Source organism: Rhinoraja longicauda, chromosome 6, assembly GCF_053455715.1.
Source record: "Rhinoraja longicauda isolate Sanriku21f chromosome 6, sRhiLon1.1, whole genome shotgun sequence".
NCBI classification, from domain to species: Eukaryota; Metazoa; Chordata; class Chondrichthyes; order Rajiformes; family Arhynchobatidae; genus Rhinoraja; species Rhinoraja longicauda.
Genome location: NC_135958.1, coordinates 42,191,442 through 42,215,016, shown reverse-complemented (window position 1 = coordinate 42,215,016; position 23,575 = coordinate 42,191,442). Strand labels below are relative to the sequence as shown.

The following is a 23,575-nucleotide window of genomic DNA, read 5'->3' as shown; positions in this document are numbered from 1 at the left end:
GTGGGACATTGATAAAATGAATGGACAGGGGAGATTAATACTAGAGACCATAGCTTTAAACTGGGAAAGGAAAGATTTTAAAGGACTGAGAGGCAGAGGGTGGTGGATATACGGAATTAGCTGCCAGAGGAAACTGAAGATGTTGGTACAATTACACCATTTAAAAGACAATTAGGTAAATACATGGATAGTAAAATGTTTAGAGAGATTGGGCTGAACATAGGCAAATGGGATTAGCTCAGGTACACGATTAGGTGGTCATTAACGAGTTGGGCTGAGGCCCCGTTTCCACACAATATAACTCCACGACTCCATAAGTTGACTAACTAGTCTGACAGTGTTTGCGTTATTTGATTATAATGTTGCAAACAATATGGAAATGAAATTTACAAATGTGTCGTAAATGTTCATTTGAGCATGGAAATGAACTTACTGCACAAACTCAGTTCGTCACAGAAACTATAGCCGCTGTTGTCATTGAACCCCAGTACAAATAAATTATGACACCAGATAACATGGCGCCAAAGTTACCCGACAAGACAGCAGAAATCAGAAAATAAAAACAGACAATAATCAGGTAGCATCTGTATGGAGGGAAACAGAGTTAATCATATCATATCATATCATATCATATATATACAGCCGGAAACAGGCCTTTTTCGGCCCTCCAAGTCCGTGCCGCCCAGTGATCCCCGTACATTAACACTATCCTACACCCACTAGGGACAATTTTTACATTTTACCCAGCCAATTAACCTACATACCTGTACGTCTTTGGAGTTTACAAGTTAATAATTTTGCACCAGAACTCAAGATTTCCAAACTCTCAAATATTTCCATGTACATAAGTGATAGGAGCCGAATTAGGCCGTTCGGCCCGTCAAGTCTACTCTGCCATTCAATCATGGCTGATCTATCTCTCACTCCTAAACCCATTCTCCTGCCTTCTCCCCATAACCCATGACACCTTTGATGAAGGAAGATTTATGTTTGATTCAATGTCTGTGCTGAGCAAACAGTGAGAACATCATGGTGTTTCTCAAAGATCCGAATTTGATATTGGTATTTTTATACCTGTTGATTATTGTCAAGTGTGCCAAGAAATGATGAAAAACTTTGTTTTGCATGCTATCCAGGCTAATCATACACACGATTACAATTAAACCAAGCACAAGTACAACAGGCAATGCAAAGAGAAAATAAACAGACTGCCGAATATAGTGTAGATTTTTAAAAACTGCTAGGTTCCTAATGAATATAGTGTAGATTTTTAAAAACTGCTAGGTTCCTAATGTGACAGATTGGGAGATCAGCAACACACCCTTATTTATGAGAGGTTTGTTCAATAGTCTGATAACAGCAGGGAAATCGCTGATCCTAAATCTGGTGCTTTCAAGCTTTTGCATCTTCTGCCTGATGGGAGGAGAGAGAATGACAGGAGTGTAAATGGTCCTTGATTATATTGGATGCTTTCATGAGCCAGTGTGAAGTGTAGATGGAATCAATGTGGGTGGGGGTGGGGGTGGGGGAGGCTGGTTTGCAAGATGGATTGGGGAAGGAAAAAAAATCCATTGTTCTCACTCATCACAATAAGGGAGTTCGGTATCTCAACCGAGCAAACGCAGATCATAAGTCGCAAGGGCTAAACATTCCCCCTGGCTGATCCATTGCGTGCATACAAACCTGCATTTCATCCGTATTTTCCAGGTAAGTTACCCCAGCATTTTGTGTCTACCGGAGTACATATTAACCATAAATACACCTAATTAATATTTTTAAAGCAGTATTTTCTTACCTCTACAAAGCAAAACTGGGAAGTACAGATGAAACGCAGGTCTGCATACACGCAGCAGATCAACCGGTGGGAATGGTTAGCCCTTGCAACCTATGACCTACGCAGGTCAGTCGAGATACCAAACTCACTTATTATCTGCTAACCGTTGTAAAAAGGATATGTATATGTGTGTATATCATGCAGTTAAAGGAGTGACTTGAAAATCACCACACAATTTTCTCAATTAAAAATCTCACTCCTAAACGTATGCTTTCATCATTACCAAACCACTGAAAGATTGTAATGGCAAAGCACTTAGTATCCTGCAACAGCACAATATCTAGGTGGAACACACATTTGAAGGACTGCTTGTGCCAGTAGCTCGAAGGTTGCATTTCAAAATGAAACAGGTAGAAAGGAGGTCCCGGCAAGCACTGTGCAGCCGTGCGTGACTGGGCCTGGCCACTGGCAGAGACATCGGGGAGAGAGAGAGAGAGAGAGAGGGTGGTGAAATCATTGGACAAAGTCAGCATGGATTTGTGAAAGGTAAATCATGTCTGACGAATCTTATAGAATTTTTCGAGGATGTAACTAGTAGAGTGGATAAGAGAGAACCAGTGGATGTTATATCTGGACTTCCTGAAGGCTTTTGACATGGTCCCACATAAGAGATTAGTATGCAAACTTAAAGCACACGGTATTGTGGGTTCAGTATTGACGTGGATAGAGAACTGGCTGGCAGACAGGAAGCAGAGTAGGAATAAACGGGTCCTTTTCAGAATGGCACACAGTGACTAGTGGGGTACCGCAAGGCTCAGTGCTGGGACCCCAGCTATTTACAATATATATTAATGATTTGGACGAGGGAATTGAATGCAACATCTCCAAGTTTGCGGATGACACGAAGCCGGGGGGCAGTGTTAGCTGTGAGGAGGATGCTAGGAGGTTGCAACGTGACTTGGATAGGTTAGGTGAGTGGGCAAATGCATGGCAGATGCAGTATAATGTGGATAAATGTGAGGTTAGCCACTTTGGTGGCAAGAACAGGAAAGCAGACTATTATCTGAATGGTGGCCGATTAGGAGAAGGGGAGATGCAATGAGACCTGGGTGTCGTGGTACACCAGTCATTGAAAGTAGGCATGCAGGTGCAGCAGGCAGTGAAGAAAGCGAATGGTATGTTGGCATTCATAGCGAGGGGATTTGAGTATAGGAGCAGGGAGGTTCTGCTGCAGTTGTACAGGGCATTGGTGACACCACACCTGGAGTATTGCGCACAGTTTTGGTCTCCTAATCTGAGGAAAGACATTCTTGCCATAGAGGGAGTACAGAGAAGGTTCACCAGGTTGATTCCTGGGATGGCAGGACTTTCATATGAAGAAAGACTGGATAGACTTGGCTTGTTCTCGCTGGAATTTAGAAGATTGAGGGGGGATCTTATAGAAACGTACAAAATTCTTAAGGGGTTGGACAGGCTAGATGCAGGTAGATTGTTCCCGATGTTAGGGAAGTCCAGAACAAGTGGTCACAGTTTAAGGATAAGGGGGAAGTCTTTTAGGACCGAGATGAGAAAGGTTTTTTTCACACAGAGTGGTGAATCTGTGGAATTCTCTGCCACAGAAGGTAGTTGAGGCCAGTTCATTGGCTATATTTAAGAGGGAGTTAGATGTGGCCCTTGTGGCTAAAGGGATCAGGGGGTATGGAGAGAAGGCAGGCACAGGTTACTGAGTTGGATGATCAGCCATGATCATATTGAATGGCGGTGCAGGCTCGAAGGGCCGAATGGCCTACTCCTGCACCTATTTTCTATGTTTCTATGAGAGAGGGGGGGCGTCAGGGAGAGAGAGAGAGGGGCGTTGTAGAGAGAGAGAGAGAGGAGCGACAGAGAGAGAGATAGGAGCATCGGAGAGTGAGAGGGGCGGCGTGCACCATCACCTGAGTGAGACCTGGCTCGGGGGTGGGGGCGCTGAGAACAAGGAGGGGTGGGGGGAGGGGGCAGGGGAGGGAGCAGGAAGAGGGACTATATTGAATACTTTTGTAACTATGTCAGCTTTTTTAATGCTTTTTGTAACCATTTACGTGGCAACTCTTTCATATTTGTACTGTTTGCAAACAAAGAATCTCACTGTACCAGGTTCACGTGACAATAATGTATCAATCAATATCTACACCAGAAATACTAGTATCCTTCTTTATGGGCTTTGTATCATGACATTTTTCAGGGACCTTTTTCATTTGCCTGGTGTTCCATATGCTGAGATTTTACATTACTGCATTGCATTGCTCTGTGTTCGATCTCTCTATCTCGATATAGATAGGGGGTTGCCGTGCCCACAGCAGAGTAATATATATATATATATTACTAAAACTCTCATCTTGTATATTTGTGGATATATTTGTTCTCGAAAGACAGCCAAAATGGTGCACGACAGCGCAACAATTTTAGGCTCACCCTACTCATCATTCCCCCGCGGTCTGAATAAATCAAGTTCTGTTACTTTTTAAAAACAATTTACTTAGTAAACTTTAATAAATGCGCTCCCCGGGAGGACCGGGGCCTATCCTGAGCTTGACCTTCCTCCCATGGTGCAGTGCAGGGCAGAGGGTCCAGCAAGATGGCCGTCACCGAGCTGCAGGAGAGGTTTCAGGGCCACGGCTCGCTCTGGCAGCAATGCTGGCCACACGGGGCCGAGGTGAGTGGCTCCCTCTCCCCTTCCCTGTCTCCTCTTGCCTTCCCACGGCCCCGGGGGACACTCCCCGCCCGGCAACGGGTCCATGGATCGTCAGTTGGGGGAGGGTAGCCGGAAAGGCCCGCAGGAGAGGTTTGGACCCAACGCGGGTTGTCTCGCACGCTGCAGAGATTTGGGCCCAACGGGTCCATGTCAGTCTAGAGTTCTTTACAAGCGATGCAAGTCTTGCTTGACTAAAACCAGAAATACTGGAAGTACTTGACAGATCAAATAGCATCCGTGGAGAAGTAAACAGAGGTGACATTGCAGGTCAAGGATTTTTTAAACAGATCGTGAAGCATGAAAATAGGCAGGAGCAAGTCGGTAGAGAGAACACAGGGTGCAAACGATTCTCACTCATTTGTTTTTTTGACTGTCCTAATACAACTAACAATTGGATTCACCTTAAATTACTGGATGTTCCATGGATTGGAGGATTACATCATCTTTTTGCATTTGAGGCAGCGGAAATTATGTAACGCCCTCCAGGCGCTGTAGCCAGAGGGTTACATGATTTGATTCTTCAGGATAATATCTACTTTCCACCAAGCTATAATGAATTTACAGACACTGCTCTTACATTTCTTCAAAATGACTCATTTTCTTCTCACATGTTCAACATGCAACCCAACTACTATATTGCCATCCCACACCGTGAACTAGGATGACGTACTACCAACACTGACACTAATGTCTTTTACTATTTCTATTGTAGAAGAATGGCTATACATCTACTTAAATAATAAAACATCTTTAGTTTAAAAGGCAAAAGAGATGAGCGGAGTAATGTTCTAATACAGAACAGTGAAACATAAGGTTTTGTTTAACCTGGGTATTTCAATTTTATTGTGATTATTGTGTTGAAAACATTGACTGCCACAGTAATTCACATAGCATCTCAACCGCTTCTTGATCTCACCATCTCCATCACAGGAGATAGACTATCGACTGACATCTGTATACTAAAACTCTCGTTTGTTATCTTGTTTGTGACTGAACTTCAGCCAAAACGGTACACGATAGCACGACAATTTTAGGCCCACCTTACTCACCATTGTCACTTTAGTGATAATGCAAATAGTTTTATTGAAATCGGTCTTATATTTTTAAAGTTATTCACATTTTAAAGTTCAAAAGGAGGGGAGGGGGAGGGGAGGGGGGCGGGTTGAGGAGAGAGAGGGGGAGGGGAGGACAGGGTGCTGCACCAATGCAGGAGAGGTTTGGGCCCAACGGGTCCACTTTGTCTAGTTTATTATAAACCCACTGACTCCCACAGCTATCTAGGCTACACTTCTTCCCACCCTGCTTCCTGTAGAGACTCTATCCCCTATTCCCAATTCCTCCGTCTACGCCGCATCTGCGCCCAAGAAGATGTGTTCCATACCAGGACATCTGAGATGTCCTCATTCTTTTGAGGACGGGGGGGGTTCCCCTCTTCCATCATAGATGAGGCTCCCCCACAGCTCCGCTCTTGCCCCCCCTCCCCCCCAGTCTCAACAGGCACAGAGCCTCCCTAGTCCTCACCTTCCACCCCATCAACCGCATACAGCACATAATCCTCCAGCATTTTCGTCCTCTCAAACAGGATCCCACCATTAGCCACATTTTCCCATCTCCATCTCTTTCCGATTTCAGTAGAAACCATTCCCTCCACAACACCCTGGACTTTAGGAAGAGAGGAACACCCCTGTCCCCCTGTCTCCATCCCCTGTGTGGATGTGCAGTTTACCAGGGAGTACAAGTACCTTGGAGTGTACCTGGACAGTAAACTGGACTGGTCCAGGAACGCTGAGGCCCTGTACAAGAAGGGACAGAGCCGGCTGTACTGTTTGAGAAGGCTCCGCTCCTTCAACGTCTGCAGTAAGATGCTGCAGATGTTCTACCAATCGGTGGCAGCCAGTGCCATCTTCTTCGCTGCCGTGTGCTGGGGCAGCAGGGCGAAGGCCACGGACGCCAACAGGATTAACAAACCCATCAGGAAGGCTGGCTCCGTCCTGGGGGCGGAGTTGGATTCATGGGAGGTGGTCTTGGAGGGGAGGATGCTCCTCAAACTGCAGAGCATCCTGGACAATACAGCTCACCCCCTCCATGACACACTGGTCAACCTGAGGAGCACCTTCAGTAACGGACTGGTCCCACCAAGATGCAGCACAGAACGCCACAGGAGATCCTTCTTCCCTGTGGCTATCAAACTGTACAACCCCTCTTCCCCCATCTGTTGTGAGGTAGACTTTCCCCAGCAACCGCAGGAGATGAAACACCTGACCCTATACCTCTCCACTCAACTCCATCCAAGGACCACCACAGACTTTTCAGATTAGACAAAGGTTCATTTTTTACCACCTCCAACCTCATGTACTGTATCCACTGTTCCAGGTGCAGACTCCTATATATCAGCGAGACCAAGCGCAGGCTCGGCAATCATTTCGCTGAACACCTCCGCTCAGTCCGCCTAAAACTACCTGATCTGCCGATTGCTAAACACTTTAACTCCCCCTCCCATGCTGACCTTTCTATCCTGGGCCTCCTCCATTGTCAGAGACCCAAAGCAAATTGAACAGCACCTCATGGTTTGCTTGGGCAGCTTACACCCCAACGGTATAAACATTGACTTCTCTAACTTCAAGTAACCTTTGCTTTCCCTCTCTCTCCATCCCTCCATCTTACCCAGTTCTCCAACCAGTCTAACTGTCCTCGTTTACATTTTATCTCTGTTTGCTTTGCTGTTACCTTCTCCTAGCTAGCAATGATCTATGTTTTCATTGAACTGCAGCCCATTTGTCTCGTTTTCACACCTTACACTTCCATATCTGTGTATCTCGCTCTCCCCTGACTCAGTCTGAAGAAGGGTCACGACCCGAAACGTCACCCATTCCTTCTCTCCAGGGATGCTGCCTGACCAACTGAGTTACTCCAGCATTTTGTGTCTATCTACGCTTTAAACCAGCATCTGCAGTTCCTTCCTAAAACATTAATTCACATGCTGTTTGTAGAAGTTAGCTGATGTTAAACTAAAACCCAAAGCAAAATTTAAAAAATTGTCTTTCAAAATAATACCTTTAGTTTAGTTTATAGATACAGCGCGGAAACAGGTGCATCGGCCCACGAAATCCACACCGACCAGAGTTCCCAACCAGAGTATTAACACTACCCTACACACACTGGGGGCAATTGTACATTGATACCCAAGTCAATTAATCTACAAACCTGTACGTCTTTGGAGTGTGTGAGAAAACCGGACCGCCCGTGGAAAATCCACGCAGGTCATGGGGAGAACGTACAAACTCATTACAGTCAGCACCCAGAGTCAGGATCATACCAGAGTCTGTGGTGCTGTAGGCAGTAGCTTTACCACTGTGATTAAAAGCATTTTTTAAATTAACTTTCCTTGTGCCGATACATGTTGTTTTATTACAAAATGAAATGAGAGAAATTGAAATCCCAAAAATAGTTATATCAGAGTGCATTAATTTCAGGAAAATGTGACCCTTTGTCCAAGAAGTCTACATTCACACAGCAGAGTTCTGTTCATCCATCATATAAACTCATTTTCAAAATATCCGTGTGGCGATGATTCCCTACAATGGAATGGAAGTTACAATCTCATTTTTAAGGTGGACAATGGTCAGTTTCTAACCTAATGAGTGCTGATTCAAACACAGATAATGAAAGTCAGCTACTTAAATGTTAATAGTTTTTAGTTTGGAGGATATTAAAACAAGTATAGAGTTAAATAACTCAAGAAACTTTTAAAACTAAACATCCTCCTGACTGTGGCTGAAGTGTGAATGATTTTATGTTTCATCTAGTGTTAAGTTTCACTGACGATTGTGATTCAATGTTACTTCAGATAGATAGCATGAATTTAGTTTAGTTTAGGCCCTTCGGCCCACCCAGTCCACGCTGACCAGCAATCCCTGTACACTAACGCTATCCTACACACTAGGGACAATTTACAATTTTTACCGAAGCCAATTAACTTGCAAACCTGCACGTCTTTGGAGTGTGGGAAGAAACCGGAGATCTCGGGGAAAACCCACGCGGTCACGGGGAGAACGTACAAACTCAGTACAGACAGCACCCGTAGTCGGGATTGAACCCGGGTCTCTGGCGCTGCAAAGCAGTAACTCTACCGCTGCGCCACCGTGCCGCCCCAAAGCAGGGGTTTGGATATCCACTTTGGAAAGTGACCAACATTTAATGCCATTCACACGTCACTGCTGTCTTTGCGAGAATATTTAGTAGCAACAGACTGATTGTACAATTAAACTTTATCTCACACTTACCTTTAAAAATCTGCACAAAGCCCAGAATGATGATCATAAATAATGCCAGCAATTTTGCTGCAGCAAAGATATCTTGCACTCTTGTGGCTGCCTTTACACTGTAACAGTTCACTGCCGTCAGAAACACTGAAAGAAAAAAAAAACACATTGCATTTCATTTTAATACTTTTGCAATTTTTAAAAATTTAAATGAACTAAATATTTGACGACAGGATAAATATTTGTCATCACTAGGCAGCTTCACATTTGAAAGCTCAGATAAGCTCAGCTATCCATGTTGTGCTTTCAGCATGCCCTCAAATATAGGCACTTGAAAGCAGGTTTGGTCAACTGACTGATCACAGCTGGTGTTGAGGAACTTATCAGTAGTACGCCTCAGGACCTCACTCGCTAGATAACAAATGATGACACAAAAGGTCCTTTTTGACAGTGCATTCCAGAATCTAACCGCTTTTAGCAGCCATGTGAGTGAGGTGAAAAAAAAAGAGGAAAAGAGCTGAGCACTTGCGCGGGATCAAAGAATTGGAAAATGTACACACAAAATACCCGTTTCAAGCCTCTTTTAGTGCATTTCAATGTAAAAACGGACATTACAAAAAATAATGTGAATATGTCACTGTATACTAATAACATTTTTTATTATTTTAATTAATCTAGTTATATAATCTTGCACTTAAATTTAATATTTACTCATTACAGTTCCACCACTGATTTTCTGGCACTCTTGGTTCCAGAGCCTTGCTGGTTTATCCAGCCGGCCAAGGAAGTCGGCGATGGGGATAGATGTGCCGGCTCCAGCCGGGCTGGAGTTCCAGAGCCCCGGCTGCAGGTGGCAACTTCAACCCACTGATTGGCCGTGGAAGTCCCGATGAGGTCGAGATTGGCTGCCTTGCCCTGCCTAGGTGCCACATTTTCGGGGAGACTTCGAGGGCGGGGGGGGGGCATTTCAAGTGGGCTCTCGTAATTTTGTCTGGATTTCAATGATTAGCAGCTATTTCTCGCGGAACCCCGAGCGACCTCTAGCGGAACCCTAGTGTTCCGGGCGGGGCGCTCCGGTTGAGAAACGCTGCTATACATCGTTTATTTTCTTTTTTTTTTCTTTCTTTTTTTCGATCCGATTTCTCCGCTGGTAAATATTGATTTTGGCAAAGTGAAAAAGTGGAAATCATGCAAAAAGCGCGGAAAATTGATTAAAAAAATGCGGAAATCTGCGGAATATTCACATGCCTGTTCTAGTTTAGTTTAGAGATACAGCGTGGAAACAGGCCCTTCGGCCCACCGAGTCCGCGCCGACCAGCGATCCCCACACATTAACACTATCCTACACAGACTAGGGACAATTTAATATTTTATAGCCAGCCAGTTAACCTACAAACCTGCACGTCTTTTGAGTGTACGAGGAAACCGAAGATCTCGGAGAAATCCCATGCAGGTCACGGGAAGAACGTACAGACAGCGCCCGTAGTCGGGATGGAACCCGGGATCTGGCTCTGTAAGGCTCTACCGCCGCGCCACCTTACCGCCTACTGCATAAAATGCTTTTCCTCATGTTCACAACTTTAAAACAGCAATTTATGCAAGATGAAATTTTGATTTCTAGTCTCATTATCTTGTGGGAAACATCACCCCAAAAAATCATGAAGAGAAAAATTTAAGTAACTTCTAATGGCCCAGTAGCATTTTCTGAATGTATTGTCCAACAACTCAAGTTAATTGAAACAAACGGGGATAAAATAACTACACCTCAGTCATAGAGCATGGAAACAAGACCTTCGGCCCAACTTCCCCATCTTCACTGGTCCCAACTTCCTGGGTTAGGCCCGTATCCCTCCATGGGCCTGTCCAAATGTCTTTAAAATGCTGTTATAGTACCTGCCCCCGCTACCTCCTCCGGCAGCTCGATCCATACACCTACCATCCTCTGTGTGCAAAAGTTACCCCACAGGTTTCTCTTAATTGTTTCTCCTCAGCTTAAATCTATGTCCCCTGGTTCTTGATTCCCTTACTCTGGGTGAAAGAATCTGTGCATTTGCTATCTATTTCCCTCATGATCTTATACTCCTCTACAAGATCTCCCCTCATCCTCCTGTGCTCCAGTGAATAAAGTCCTAGCCTGCTCAACCTCTCCCTATAGTTCAGGCCCTGAAGTCCTAGCAACATCATCGCAAATCTTCTCTGCACTCTTGTGTAGGAAAGAACTGCAGATGCTGGTTTAAATCGAAGCTAGTCACAAAATGCTGGAGTAACTCAGCGGGTCAGGCAGCATCTCTGGAGAGAAGGAATGGGTGACGTTTTGGGTGGAGACCCTTCACCAGAAATAGTTCTCTGCACTCTTTCCAGCATAACAACAACCTTCCTATAGCAGGGTGACCAAAAGTGAACACAATACGAATTCCAGATCATTTTGCTCACTGGATTTATGGAGCTGTAACCAAACAAGACCGAGAAGTAATCATGGAAAATAAACCAAGAACTGGTTTGAATGAATGAATACCTTATTGTCACACCAACAACAACAAAAAGGCTCTTCAGCCCTATTACTCAACAGACAGAAATTGTTGGGCCCACTCAGCAGATGGGGCGGCAAGTGTAGCAAGGGAAATAAAGTTAATGTTTCAAATCTACCCTTTGTCTTTGACCTGAAATGTTAACTGTTTCTCTTTCCACAGATGATGCCCAAACTACTGAGTGTTTTTATTTCAGATTTCCAGCATCTGCAGTTTGGTTTTCAAGCCGAGCTGCACTTGGAGTTTCGTGTTTAATTTCGTGTAGGAAATATGCCATTAAGGTGGAAAGAATGCAAAGAAGATTAACAAGTTCTCGAGGTCTTGAGCTATAGGGAGAGGTTGGGCAGGCTAGATTATACATTGCAGGAGATCTTATAGGGGAACAGATAGGATGAATGCAGAATCTTGTTTCCATACTATGGGATGCAAGAACTAGAGGGCATAGATTTAATATGAGAGGGGAGAGATTTAATTAGAACTCGAGGGGCAACCTTTTCACACAGATATATGGAACGAGCTGCCAGAGGAAGTAGTTGAGGCAGGAAATAACAACATTTAACAGACGTTTGGACAGGTACCTGGATAGAAAAGGTCTGAAGGGATGTGGGGGCAAACGCAAATAAATGGGACTAGCTTAGATGGGGCATCTTGGTCAGCATGGTTGAGTTGGACTGAAGGATCTGTTTCAGTGCTTCATGACTCTATAAACATTAACATTGCATTTTTAAAAATCTGGGCTATTATTATTATCACCACCATTTAAGCTAAAAGCAACCAGCTTTCATTAACCAGTGGACCTGACCTCGGTAATTCCCAATACATTATAGGGTTCAGCCTCAGAAAGACTAAACTGTTATCATTAAGCTTAGTATTTATTCCTTAAAGAGGAATGCATGGTGTCCTTAAGAAGAAGGAATTGAACTTAATTTGACAGTGCCTGCAAAATGTGAAATAATGTTGATGATGATGCATAATTGGACCAGAGTATCTACATGTAATTAAGTTCCTATATTATTTTTTAACTCTTTCAAATGAACTAACCACATTTAAAATCTATCATGCGGTAATTGTGGACGGTCAAAATTGATGTTCCAATGCCACCACTGGAAGAAGACCAATTTCTGCTCTAAAGAAGTCTCTATAAAACACAAGAAGCTATAAAACAAAATACTGACAGAATGAATATGTGTTTTATACAGAATTGCTGAGAAAATCATGAGAGGAATAGATTGGGTAGATGCAGTCTCTTGCCCAGAGTAGGTGAATCGAGGACAAGAGGACCTAGGTTTAAGGTGAAGGGGAAAAGATCTAATACAAATCTGAGGGGGTAACTTTTTCACACAAAGGGTGGTGGGTGTATGGAACAAACTTCCAGAGGAGGTAATTGAGGCAGGGACTATCCCAACATTTAAGAAACAGTTGGACAGGTACATGGATGGGACAAGTTTGGAGGGATATGGGCCAAACGCGGGCAGGTGGGACTAGTGTAGCTGGGACATGTTGGCTGGTGTGGGCAAGTTGGGCTAAAGGGCCTGTTTCTACGCTGTATCACTCTACAACTCTATGAATCTAATGATCTCATTTAACATAAACTGCAAATTGACCCATAATATAAATATTGAATTACATTTATTTACCTTGTAAGGTCCTTCCTTGCTCTTTCAAATCAAAAGACTACACATGGGATTGTTCCACCATTGTGTAACAACTTAATAATATGCACGCGATTAATTTCCATTCAATGGTAATCGTCAGCAGTTATAAAAGAAACTATATACAACTGTATACAAAATGAATGCAAATTAATCAGTCAAGTAGGTTAGCTGCAAGGTCACACTTAATACTTAGCAAGGGGTCAGTCAGACGTAGTACAAAAGAAAAGTGACAAAGATGTAAGGAATAAATTAAAATTTTAAAAAGTTGACCTGAAAATATGCAAGATAAAATTGTTCTGTGTTGCCTTCAAAATTTGAGAGATCAGCCAAAAAATGGTCGGCGCAGATTTCATGCTTTGAAGGCTGCTCTGAACTTTCGCTCCACCCATGTAGACTGAATGAACTAACCCGCCCACATGTAATACAGGATGTTTCTTGCATCAGCAAAGCAGGCAGCCACCACCTGCGACATACTGACTGATGGCAATTTAACAACCTCTGTTTTACAAATAGCTTATAGCTTATATATAACTACACTCTATAGTTGTATAGGGCCCTGGTGAGACCACATCTGGAGTATTGTGTACAGTTTTGGTTTCCTAATTTGAGGAAGGACATCCTTGTAATTGAGGCAGTGCATCGTAGGTTCACGAAATTGATCCCTGGGATGGCGGGACTGTCATATGAGGAAAGGTTGAAAAGACTATGCTTGTATTCGCTGGAGTTTAGAAGGATGAGAGGGGATCTTATAGACATGTAAAATTATAAAAGGACTGGACAAGCTAGATGCAGGAAAAATGTCCAGAACCAGGGGCCACAGTCTTAGAATAAAGGGGAGGCCATTTAAAACTGAGGTGAGAAGGAACTTTTTCACCCAGAGAGTTGTGAATTTGTGGAATTCTCTGCCACAGAGGGCAGTGGAGGTCAAATCACTGGATGAATTTAAGAGAGTTAGATAGAGCTCTAGGGGCTTGTGGAATCAAGGGATATGGGAGAAGGCAGGCACGGGTTACTGATTGTGGATGATTAGCCATGATCACAATGAATGTCGGTGCTGGCTTGAAGGGCCGAATGGCCTCCTCCTGCACGTATTTTCTATGTTTCTATGAAATCCGTAAGAGCGACTGGACTAAGTCTAAACAAGTACTAATGCTCTAAACAAGAATATCTATACTTTGTCTAAAAATCCTTATATTTTAGATTGCAAGGGATCCAGAGAGAACTATTTAAATTGATGCATAATTAGCTTCATGGCAGGAAGCAGTGGTGGTGGAAAGGTTGTTTTTTACAGACTGAGGACCTGTGACTAAAGAGCTTCAGGAATCGGTGCTGTGGCCTCTGCTGTCTGCCATCAATATTAATGATTTGGGTGAGAATGCAAACTAGGAAATTTGCAGAATTTGCCATAGGAAACATGTCTTTAAGCTGGGAAGAGTTCAGCCATGTTGCCAGGAATCGAGAGCCTGACCTAAAGGGGGAGGTGCTCGGACTTTATTCCTTGGAGTGCATGAACTTCTTATGGAGCTGTATAAAATCATGAGAGAAATAGATGGGGAGAATGCAGTCTATAAGATCACCCCTTATCCTCCTGCACGCCAAGGAATAAAGTCCTAGCCTATTCAAGAATCAGAGGACATAGGTTAAAGGTGAGATTTAATAGGAGCCTAAGGGACAACGTTTTTCGCACGAGGGTGGTGGGTATATGGAGCAAGCTGCCAGAGGAGGTAGGTGAGGCAGGTACTATCACAGCATCTAACTGCAAAGGTGGGCTAAACATGGACAAGTTGGGTGGAAGTGCCTGTATCCATGCTGTATGATTCTATGATACTCTGGAGCAGCCAGTTATGGCTCATGTTTAATTCAGCAAAGTGAGAGCCGTTGCATTTTGGGGATGTCAAACCAGGGCAGGACCTTCTGGGTGAACAGTAGAGCCCTGGAGAGTTTGTAGAGCATGGGAATCGAGAAGTCCAAGTGCATATTTCCCTGAAGGTCCTGCACCTATTGTCTATTGTCTATCTATCTTAATGCTCTGAACTCAAATTTCACTGTACCTTAAATGGTACATGTGACAATAAACTGACCTTGAAACCTTTACGGGTCCCACATGTCCTACTCCTTAATCTCAAACTATTATTCTCCACACTAATCTCATGTCCTTGTCCTTGGTGAAATCGGATGCAAAGTACTCGTTTAGTACCTCGCCTGCATCCACAGACAAATTCCCTCCTTTATCCTTGAGCCGGTTACCCTCTTGTTTTTAACGTAAGTATTAAACTGAGGTGAGAAAATACTTTTTCACCCAGAGAGTTGTGAATTTGTGGAATTCTCTGCCACAGAAGGCAGTGGAGGCCAATTCACTGGATGGATTTAAGAGAGAGCTAGATAGAGCTCTAGGGGCCCGTGGAATCAATGGATATGGGGAGAAGGCAGGCACGGGTTACTGACTGTGGATGATCAGCCATGATCACAATGAATGGCGGTGCTGGCTCGAAGGGTCAAATGGCCTCCTCCTGCACCTATTTTCTAAGTTTCTATGTAAAAAGCTTTTGTATTTTGTTCAATCCGACATACTTTTCCACAATACAATACACTTTACATGATGCCTCAAATATAAATGCTGTATCTTCTAGAAGTAATACTAACAAAGATACTTTCCTCAGAAAAACCTAATTCAAATTTTGCATTCCATCGTGGGAGGAACTTTGGGTGAAAGTTACATTCAAAGCTTAGTTGAAGAACCCCCAGGTTATGGAGGGAAAGGAAATGTCACCCATGACCAAACTACAGCAAGTCTCCTGAAAACCACGTGTCATGAATGAACAGCAAAGAAATAATAATAACTTGCAATAATAACTTTATTTGTATAGCACTTTTCATGCAATTGAATGCAACCCAAAGTGCTTATCACGAAAACCCAGGTCTAAACAAAAATACAATTTAAAAGAGTCAGGCCAGAGACAGTTAATAACATAAAAAGCACAGATTTATATAAAAATATAATTTAAAAAAAAATTGAGTGTAAAAGAACAAAAACCAAAAACACTGAGGTCAAATACAGAGTCCCATGTACTATATGAGCACACAAGCAGCTGAAGGATATGCTGAGATAAATACAGGAGATTAAAGGTGATTTCCGCACTGTCATCAGAAGAAGTAAAATCAGTTAAAAGCTTGAGTGAATAGATCAGTTTTAGCTGCCGTTTAAAATTGTCAACTGAGTGTATGTGCGTCTCTCATGGCCCAGGGTGGGGTATTCCACAACTGAGTGGGCATCTCTCATGGCCCAGGGTGGGGTATTCCACAACTGAGTGGGCATCTCTCATGGCCCAGGGTGGGGTATTCCACAACTGAGTGGGCATCTCTCATGGCCCAGGGTGGGGTATTCCACAGCTGAATGTACGTGCGTCTCTCATGGCCCAGGATGGGGTATTCCACAGCTTGGGGGCGTAGTTGTAAACGGCTGCTCCACCAATGTTCTTATTGCTGTGGCGTTGAGAGGCCAACAGGCCGGCATCAGCAGACCTGAGCGCTGGAGTTGGGGCAGAGGGAAGGAGGGACTCTGTACAATATGCTGCTCCCAAGCCATTTAGGGCTTTGTAGACAAGAAGGAGACCTTTATAGTCTATCCTGGATCTCACAGGGAGCCAATGAAGGGAGTGTAATACTGGGGTGATATGTTCCCTTTTCTTGGTGTTTGTTAAAAGCCGGGCCGCGGCATTTTGAATGAGCTGTAACTTGTTGGTAGATTTTGAAGGCAGACCGGCAAATAAGGTATTACAGTAATCAAGCCTGCTCTATATGAAAGCATGTATGAGTGTTTCACAGTCATGTTGAGTTAAGGCCGTACTTTAGCGATATTTCTGAGGTGATGAAAGCACACTTTGTTACCTTATTTATGTGAGATTTAAAATGAAGACCATTATCAATTATTACTCCAGGCTTGTGACGTCTTGTTTGACATAGGCCGTCAAATCTCCCAGTTTACCAAGTAACATCTCTCTCTTGGGATTTGATCGAATAGTGCTGTTGTTTATTATCTATGGTTTAAAAGCTCAATATACTTATCTATGCGCACCTTTGACATGCTCACAGCCACATGAGAAGCCCACGGATAACTTTCTATTCTGAGCAATGAACACAAATTCTGTAAACAGTTAGACCACTTCAGAGATCCTCACAAGGCATTGCGCGTGATGATAGACACAAAATGCTGGAGTAACTCAGCGGGTCAGGCAGCATCTCGGGAGAGAAGGAATGGGTGACATTTTGGGTCGAGACCCGTCTTCAGACTGCCCACGCATTGCACACGATGATCTTGGGCGTGTGGATTATTCCCACATCCAAAGGACAAATCTTTTGCTGCAAGAAAAATCACTGCCCTGGGCCCCAACCTGCCCTGGGCCGCAGGGCCCCAGCCTGCCCTGGGCCCCAGGACCCCAGCCTGCCCTAGGCCCCAACCTGCCCAGGGCCCCAGGACCCCAGCCTGCCCTGGGCCCCAGGACCTCAGGCTGCCCTGGGCCCCAGCCTGCCCTGGGCCCCAGGCTGCCCTAGGCCGCAGCCTGCCCAGGGCCCCAGGACCCCAGCCTGCCCAGAGCCCCAGCCTGCCCCAGGATCCCAGGCTGCCCAGGATAGGCTTTTGCGGGTTGGGCGGGGGGTGCTAATGGAGTGTCTGGGATAGATTCATGCGTCACTTCCACTGAGACTGAGGGGATCCACACTGAAGAGGATGGGGAGAGGGGATCAGAGTGGGGGGGGGGGGGGGGGTAGAACAGAGTGGGAGGGAAAATCATGAGGTGAGTGAGAGGCAAAAAGGTTGCAATTAAAGAAAGAGGGAGAGAGAGCAAAGGTTGGTTGAAGGAAGGAGATCTGGGTGGGGTGAAACATAGAAAATAGGTGGAGGAGGCCATTCAGCCCTTTGAGCCCTGATCATCCACAATCAGTAACCCATGCCTGCCTTCTCCCTATACCCCTTGATTCCGCTAGCCCCTAGAGCTCAATCTAACTCTCTTTTAAATTCATCCAGTGATTTGGCCTCCACTGCCCTCTGTGGCAGAGAATTCCACAAATTCACAACTCTCTGGGTGAAAAAAGTTTTTTTCTCATCTCAGTTTTAAATGGCCTCCCCTTTATTCTTAGATTGTGGCCCCTGGTTCTGGACTCCCCCAACATTGGGAACATTTTTCCAACATCTAGCTTGTCCTTTTATAATTTTATACGTTTCTATGAGAAGGAGGAAGGCAGAGGATGGGTGTGGGTTAGATCACGGACGTGTGAGTGCATGTGGTTGGTGTGTGCTCTGGTATGTGTGTATGTACGTACGTGTGTATGCGTGTGTGCAGTGGCTCAGGTTTTGCCCTATTTTCATTTTAATTTGAGTGTAAATTACATCTTTAAACAGAGGTTTTTACTTGTCTATATTTATTCTGATATTGCATTGAAGCATGATGGTGAAGCTCAATAGGTCCCCCTGACAACTATAATCTTTATCAACACACAGAACATTTATTACCATTGACCTGATGAGCCAAAGTTATGGTTGACTGGCTGGCGAGAGATCAAAGCCTATATTTAGCTGACGGCATAGCACAGCCGTGACAACAGTCTACAATGCCATGCCTTCTTAATATCAGAGCACAACACAATTAGCCAACCTCACCATGAATCAGAAATGGAAGGACATTTCCTATGTTGCTCAAGGAAATGTAAGTGGTGGAAGAAATTAAATACAGCTGAAGAAATTTCCCACAACTTGTTTTGTTTAATTAAATGAACTTCATCAACCGATTCGTAATAATTTGGGTTTTCAATGCTTTTTTTAAGTATCAGGACTGCAGACAGCAACAGGTCTCCAAATTCATTTTTCAAAGAGAGTACTTTCAAGTAAATTAGAAACAGCAGGCTACCTGCAAGATTGTAAGAATAACTAGGATAGCAATTAAAATGTGTTGCATTTCATTAGAGCATCTTAACATTATGTGTAGATATGGGTGGAATAATTTTTCAAATTTTACAAAGTAATAGAAACCACAATTGCTATGCCTCATGCTAAATTAGATCATTAACATAGAAACATAGAAAATCGGTGCAGGAGGCCATTTGGCCCTTCGAGCCAGCACCGCCATTCATTGTGATCATGGCTAAAGAATATTTCTGAACAGATTGTCAGCTCCTGCAGTGCGAGGTTCCTCAAAGTGAGCCGTGAATCAAAGCACAACAGAGCATTACAGGAAAAGGGAGCTAACACTCAGCCCAGGAGTGGAGCAGAGAATTTCTGCCAGAAAACTCCAGCGGACATTTGGACAAGCCGCCAGTACATGCCCAATGACAGTGGAACTGTATAACACCTCCCCTGACTCTCTCCCGAAACGTCACCCATTCCTTCTCTCCGATGCACTTTGTGTCTATCCTTTGTGTAAACATTACCCTCCTTATGCATGACTCGCACACTTGCCCACTTGTACACTGCAAGGACCAGGAAGCGAGCGGGCAAGATCATCTCTAACCCCTCTCACCCTGGCCACAAACTCTTTGAAGCACTTCCCTCTGGAAGGCGACTCCGGACTGTCAAAGCAGCCACAGCCAGACATCAAAACAGCTTTTTTCCCCGTGTGTAGTAGCTCTACTCAACAACCAAAAGTCTGTTGCCTCCTTTTGCTCTGGTTTATTTCATTCACACGTTTAAACTACAATGTTTTATTCTTAATATTTTATGCTTTATTCTTAATTGTTTACTGCATGTCGTGTTGTTGCTTGTGAGCGGAGCACCAAGGCACATTCCTTGCATGTGTACATACTTGGCCAATAAACTTATTCAAATCAAGTCAACTGATTTTGACATCATCATGGATCCCCTCTGGCCCAAATACCTTGTTACGACTGAGCCCCATTTAACCTCTTAATTTGAATTAGTTTTCCCTGAAGGTTTAGTGGATTAGACTTCTGTTGATAACTTTAACAATGTTTTTGGAGAATATTATCAAAATCAGTCACCCATGATATACTGCGCGCTGCCCAACGGTGGCAAAGGACAAAGACTGGACAGACTTTCTGACTGGGTCACCCTGCAAAACTACCAGTATTTGGAGAAGACCAGGGGAAAAGTTAGGAGATCTGGGTGTCCTAGTGCATCAGTCACTGAAAGGAAGCATGCAGGTACAGCAGGCAGTGAAGAAAGCCAATGGAATGTTGGCCTTCATAACAAGAGGAGTTGAGTATAGGAGCAAAGAGGTCCTTCTGCAGTTGTACAGGGCCCTAGTGAGACTGCACCTGGAGTACTGTGTACAGTTTTGGTCTCCAAATTTGAGGAAGGATATTCTTGCTATTGAGGGCGTGCAGCGTAGGTTTACTAGGTTAATTCCCGGAATGGCGGGACTGTCATATGTTGAAAGACTGGAGCGGCTAGGCTTGTATACACTGGAATTTAGAAGGATGAGAGGGGATCTTATCGAAACGTATAAGATTATTAAGGGGTTGGACACGTTAGAGGCAGGAAACATATTCCCAATGTTGGGGGAGTCCAGAACAAGGGGCCACAGTTTAAGAATAAGGGGTAGGCCATTTAGAACAGAGATGAGGAAAAACTTTTTCAGTCAGAGAGTTGTGAATCTGTGGAATTCTCTGCCTCAGAAGGCAGTGGAGGCCAATTCTCTGAATGCATTCAAGAGAGAGCTAGATAGAGCTCTTAAGGATAGCGGAGTCAGGGGGTATGGGGAGAAGGCAGGAACGGGGTACTGATTGAGAATGATCAGCCATGATCACATTGAATGGCGGTGCTGGCTCGAAGGGCCGAATGGCCTACTCCTACTACTTCAATTGTCTATTGAAACCAGTGGGAGACAAGATAAAACAAAGAGGGAGAGGGAGGAGAATTGTTCCAACTACTCACTCAAAAGCAACCTATAATATACAACATTAGAAAACTGGACATAGAAGACCAACGGGAAAGTATGTTTGATGACCGCCAAGCCGGTCCACCACGCATTCTGTAGTGTAGGACAACAACTGCAGATACTGGTACAAATCTAAGGCAAGAGTAACTCAGCAGCGGGTTAGGCAGCATCTCAGGAGAGAATTCAGTTGCTGCACGTAAGAATTTCATTGTCCTGTCTGGGACACGTGTCAATAAAACCCGCTCCACTCTTGCCTCCCTCCCCGCCAATTAAAGAAAGGAAGAGTGGAACATGAAGAAAGCCGGTAGAGGGGAAGTGAAACAGGAAGAGGTTGGTTGGAGCTACACGTGTTTACTGCCTGCCTGGTCTAGCTCGTCGCTCACAAGTGTCAAGTACTCAAGCGTGTTTAAGTGCGGAGCGCCAATGTTTGCTTTACAACAACTAATGATTAAAAAATATACACGATACCAATAAGTGCTGGGCAGAAGGGGAAGGTTAGAGTGGGGAGGGAGAGTGGGGAGGGAGGGAGAGGGGGTGATGGAGGTACTTGTACTCACACACACACATGCAGGCCACCAGCTTGGCCCCATCCTCAGGCACTGGGCATGAGGGGAAGGTTTGAGTGGGGAGGGTGGGTTGTGTGGGTGGTTGGGGAGGGAGGTGGGGTAGGGAGGGATGGAGGGTGATGGAGATACTTGTACTCACTCACACACATGCAGGCCACCAGCTTGGCCCCATCCTCAGGCACTGGGCATGAGGGGAAGGTTAGAGTGGGGAGGGTGGGAGAGTGAGGGGGGAGGGAGGGAGGGTGGGTTGTGTGGGTGGTTGGGGAGGGAGGTGGGGTAGGGAGGGATGGAGGGTGATGGAGATACTTGTACTCACTCACACACATGCAGGCCACCAGCTTGGCTCCATCCTCAGGCACTGGGCATGAGGGGAAGGTTAGAGTGGGGAGGGTGGGAGAGTGAGGGGGGAGGGAGGGAGGGTGGGAGAGTGAGGGGGGTGGGAGAGTGAGGGGGGTGGGAGGGTGGGAGAGGGGGAGGGTGGGAGAGTGAGGGGGGAGGGAGGTGGGGTGGGGAGTTGGGGTTGGAGGGTGATGGAGATACTTGTACTCACTCACACACATGCAGGCCACCAGCTTGGCTCCATCCTCAGGCACTGGGCATGAGGGGAAGGTTAGAGTGGGGAGGGTGGGAGAGTGAGGGGGAGGGTGGGAGAGTGAGGGTGGGGTGGGGAGTTGGGGTTGGAGGGTGATGGAGATAGTTGTACTCACTCACACACATGCAGGCCACCAGCTTGGCTCCATCCTCAGGCACTGGGCATGAGGGGAAGGCAGGCTTGATGATGTAGGTGGCGAAGACGAACGCCACGATATACTGCGAGCTGGGCCGGATGATAAGCAGCTCGATCCAGAGTTTGAGGAAGGCGACGAGGGAGCCGTACACCTCCAGGATGTAGGCGTAGTCGCCGCCAGACTTCATGATGGTGGTGCCCAGCTCAGCGTAGCACAAGGCGCCGATGGTGGAGAAGATGCCGCACAGGGTCCAGATGATGAGGGAGAAGCCGACCGAGCCCGCCTCCCGCACCACCCCGGTGGGTGTGATGAAGATGCCTGAGCCGATGATGGTGCCCACGATGATGGCCACGCCGTTCCTCAGAGTGATGGTCCGCTTCAGCGCCACGTCTGGCGGCCGCTCGGCCCCAGCCTGCGGGCTATCCCGGCCCCCCTGGCACACGCCCGGCTCCCCGTTCACCGTCGCCTCCAGCATCCTCTCGTCCTCCCCTTGGACTTGCTCCCTCACCAAGCCCGAGCCTGAACCCCTCTTCTTCAAATTGGACATGATGTTCCACAACTCAGCCCCACAGAGCAGGGCAGGGCAGAGTAGAGTAGAGCAGAGCAGAGTAGAGTAGAGCAGAAAGAGCAGTCACAGTTAGTGCCTTTGTGGACAAAGCCTCTGTCTCTGTCTCTGCTACTGCTGCCCGGACTCGACACGACCTGCTGTCTCTCCCTCTGTCTCTCGCTCTCCCTCTGTCTCTCCCTCTCCCTCTCCCTCTCCCTCTGTCTCTCCCTCTCCCTCTCCCTCTCCCTCTGTCTCACGCTCTCCCTCTGTCTCTCCCTCTCCCTCTCCCTCTGTCTCTCCCTCTCCCTCTGTCTCTCCCTCTGTCCCGGCTGCTGGTTACTTCTCCCCGGTGCCGTCCGTCCCCTCAGTCATTCATGCCATGCCCACGTTGAATGATGCAAGACTGAGACGGGTCGCTATGACCGCCCCTTCTCCGCCTCCTCTCACGTTTTGCGTTGCACTGGTCGCCAGGAGTCATTCAGTCAGAGAGCGCAGTCTGCCAATTAATCGTTACTCTGAAATGTTTCATATTTGTGCTTAAAACGGTGAAATTACATCCAATCAAACCAGTTTATATTTTAAAAACCCATCAGAAAAGGCGTGATAATGATGGTGGTATATTCTGCAGGAACCTGCCTTTCAGATCCCACCAATCATCCTCTGTAAACGAGAACATTGGGAACACAGCAAGACGGGACCAGTGATGGAAATGGGTTTTTGGAACTAGGGGTACTCTCAGGTCCATGAAGCTAAGGTTGGGGAGGAGGGGAGGGGTTATGTGTGGTCATACCCATGTAAGAGTACAAGAATGCATAACTTGTTTATTGTGTATTTATAATATAGTTATTGTGTATTATATGTCATAGCTGCTTTCTGGCATCTCCCTCTCTCTCTG

The 23,575-nt window shown here is 45.5% G+C and overlaps 1 protein-coding gene across 1 annotated transcript in view; it reads right to left on the bottom strand.

Moving 5' to 3' along the window:
- slc7a5 (solute carrier family 7 member 5) overlaps positions 1-23,166 on the bottom strand; it is a 74,360-nt gene extending 51,194 nt beyond the window's left edge. Inside the window, exons 1-2 of the mRNA XM_078400880.1 lie at positions 22,113-23,166; positions 8,789-8,914 (exon numbers count right to left, since the gene is read on the bottom strand). Coding sequence (XP_078257006.1) covers positions 8,789-8,914; positions 22,113-22,680 — 694 coding nt within the window. The 5' untranslated portion in view covers positions 22,681-23,166. The remainder of the gene's footprint in view (positions 1-8,788; positions 8,915-22,112) is intronic.
- Positions 23,167-23,575: the final 409 nt, after the last annotated feature.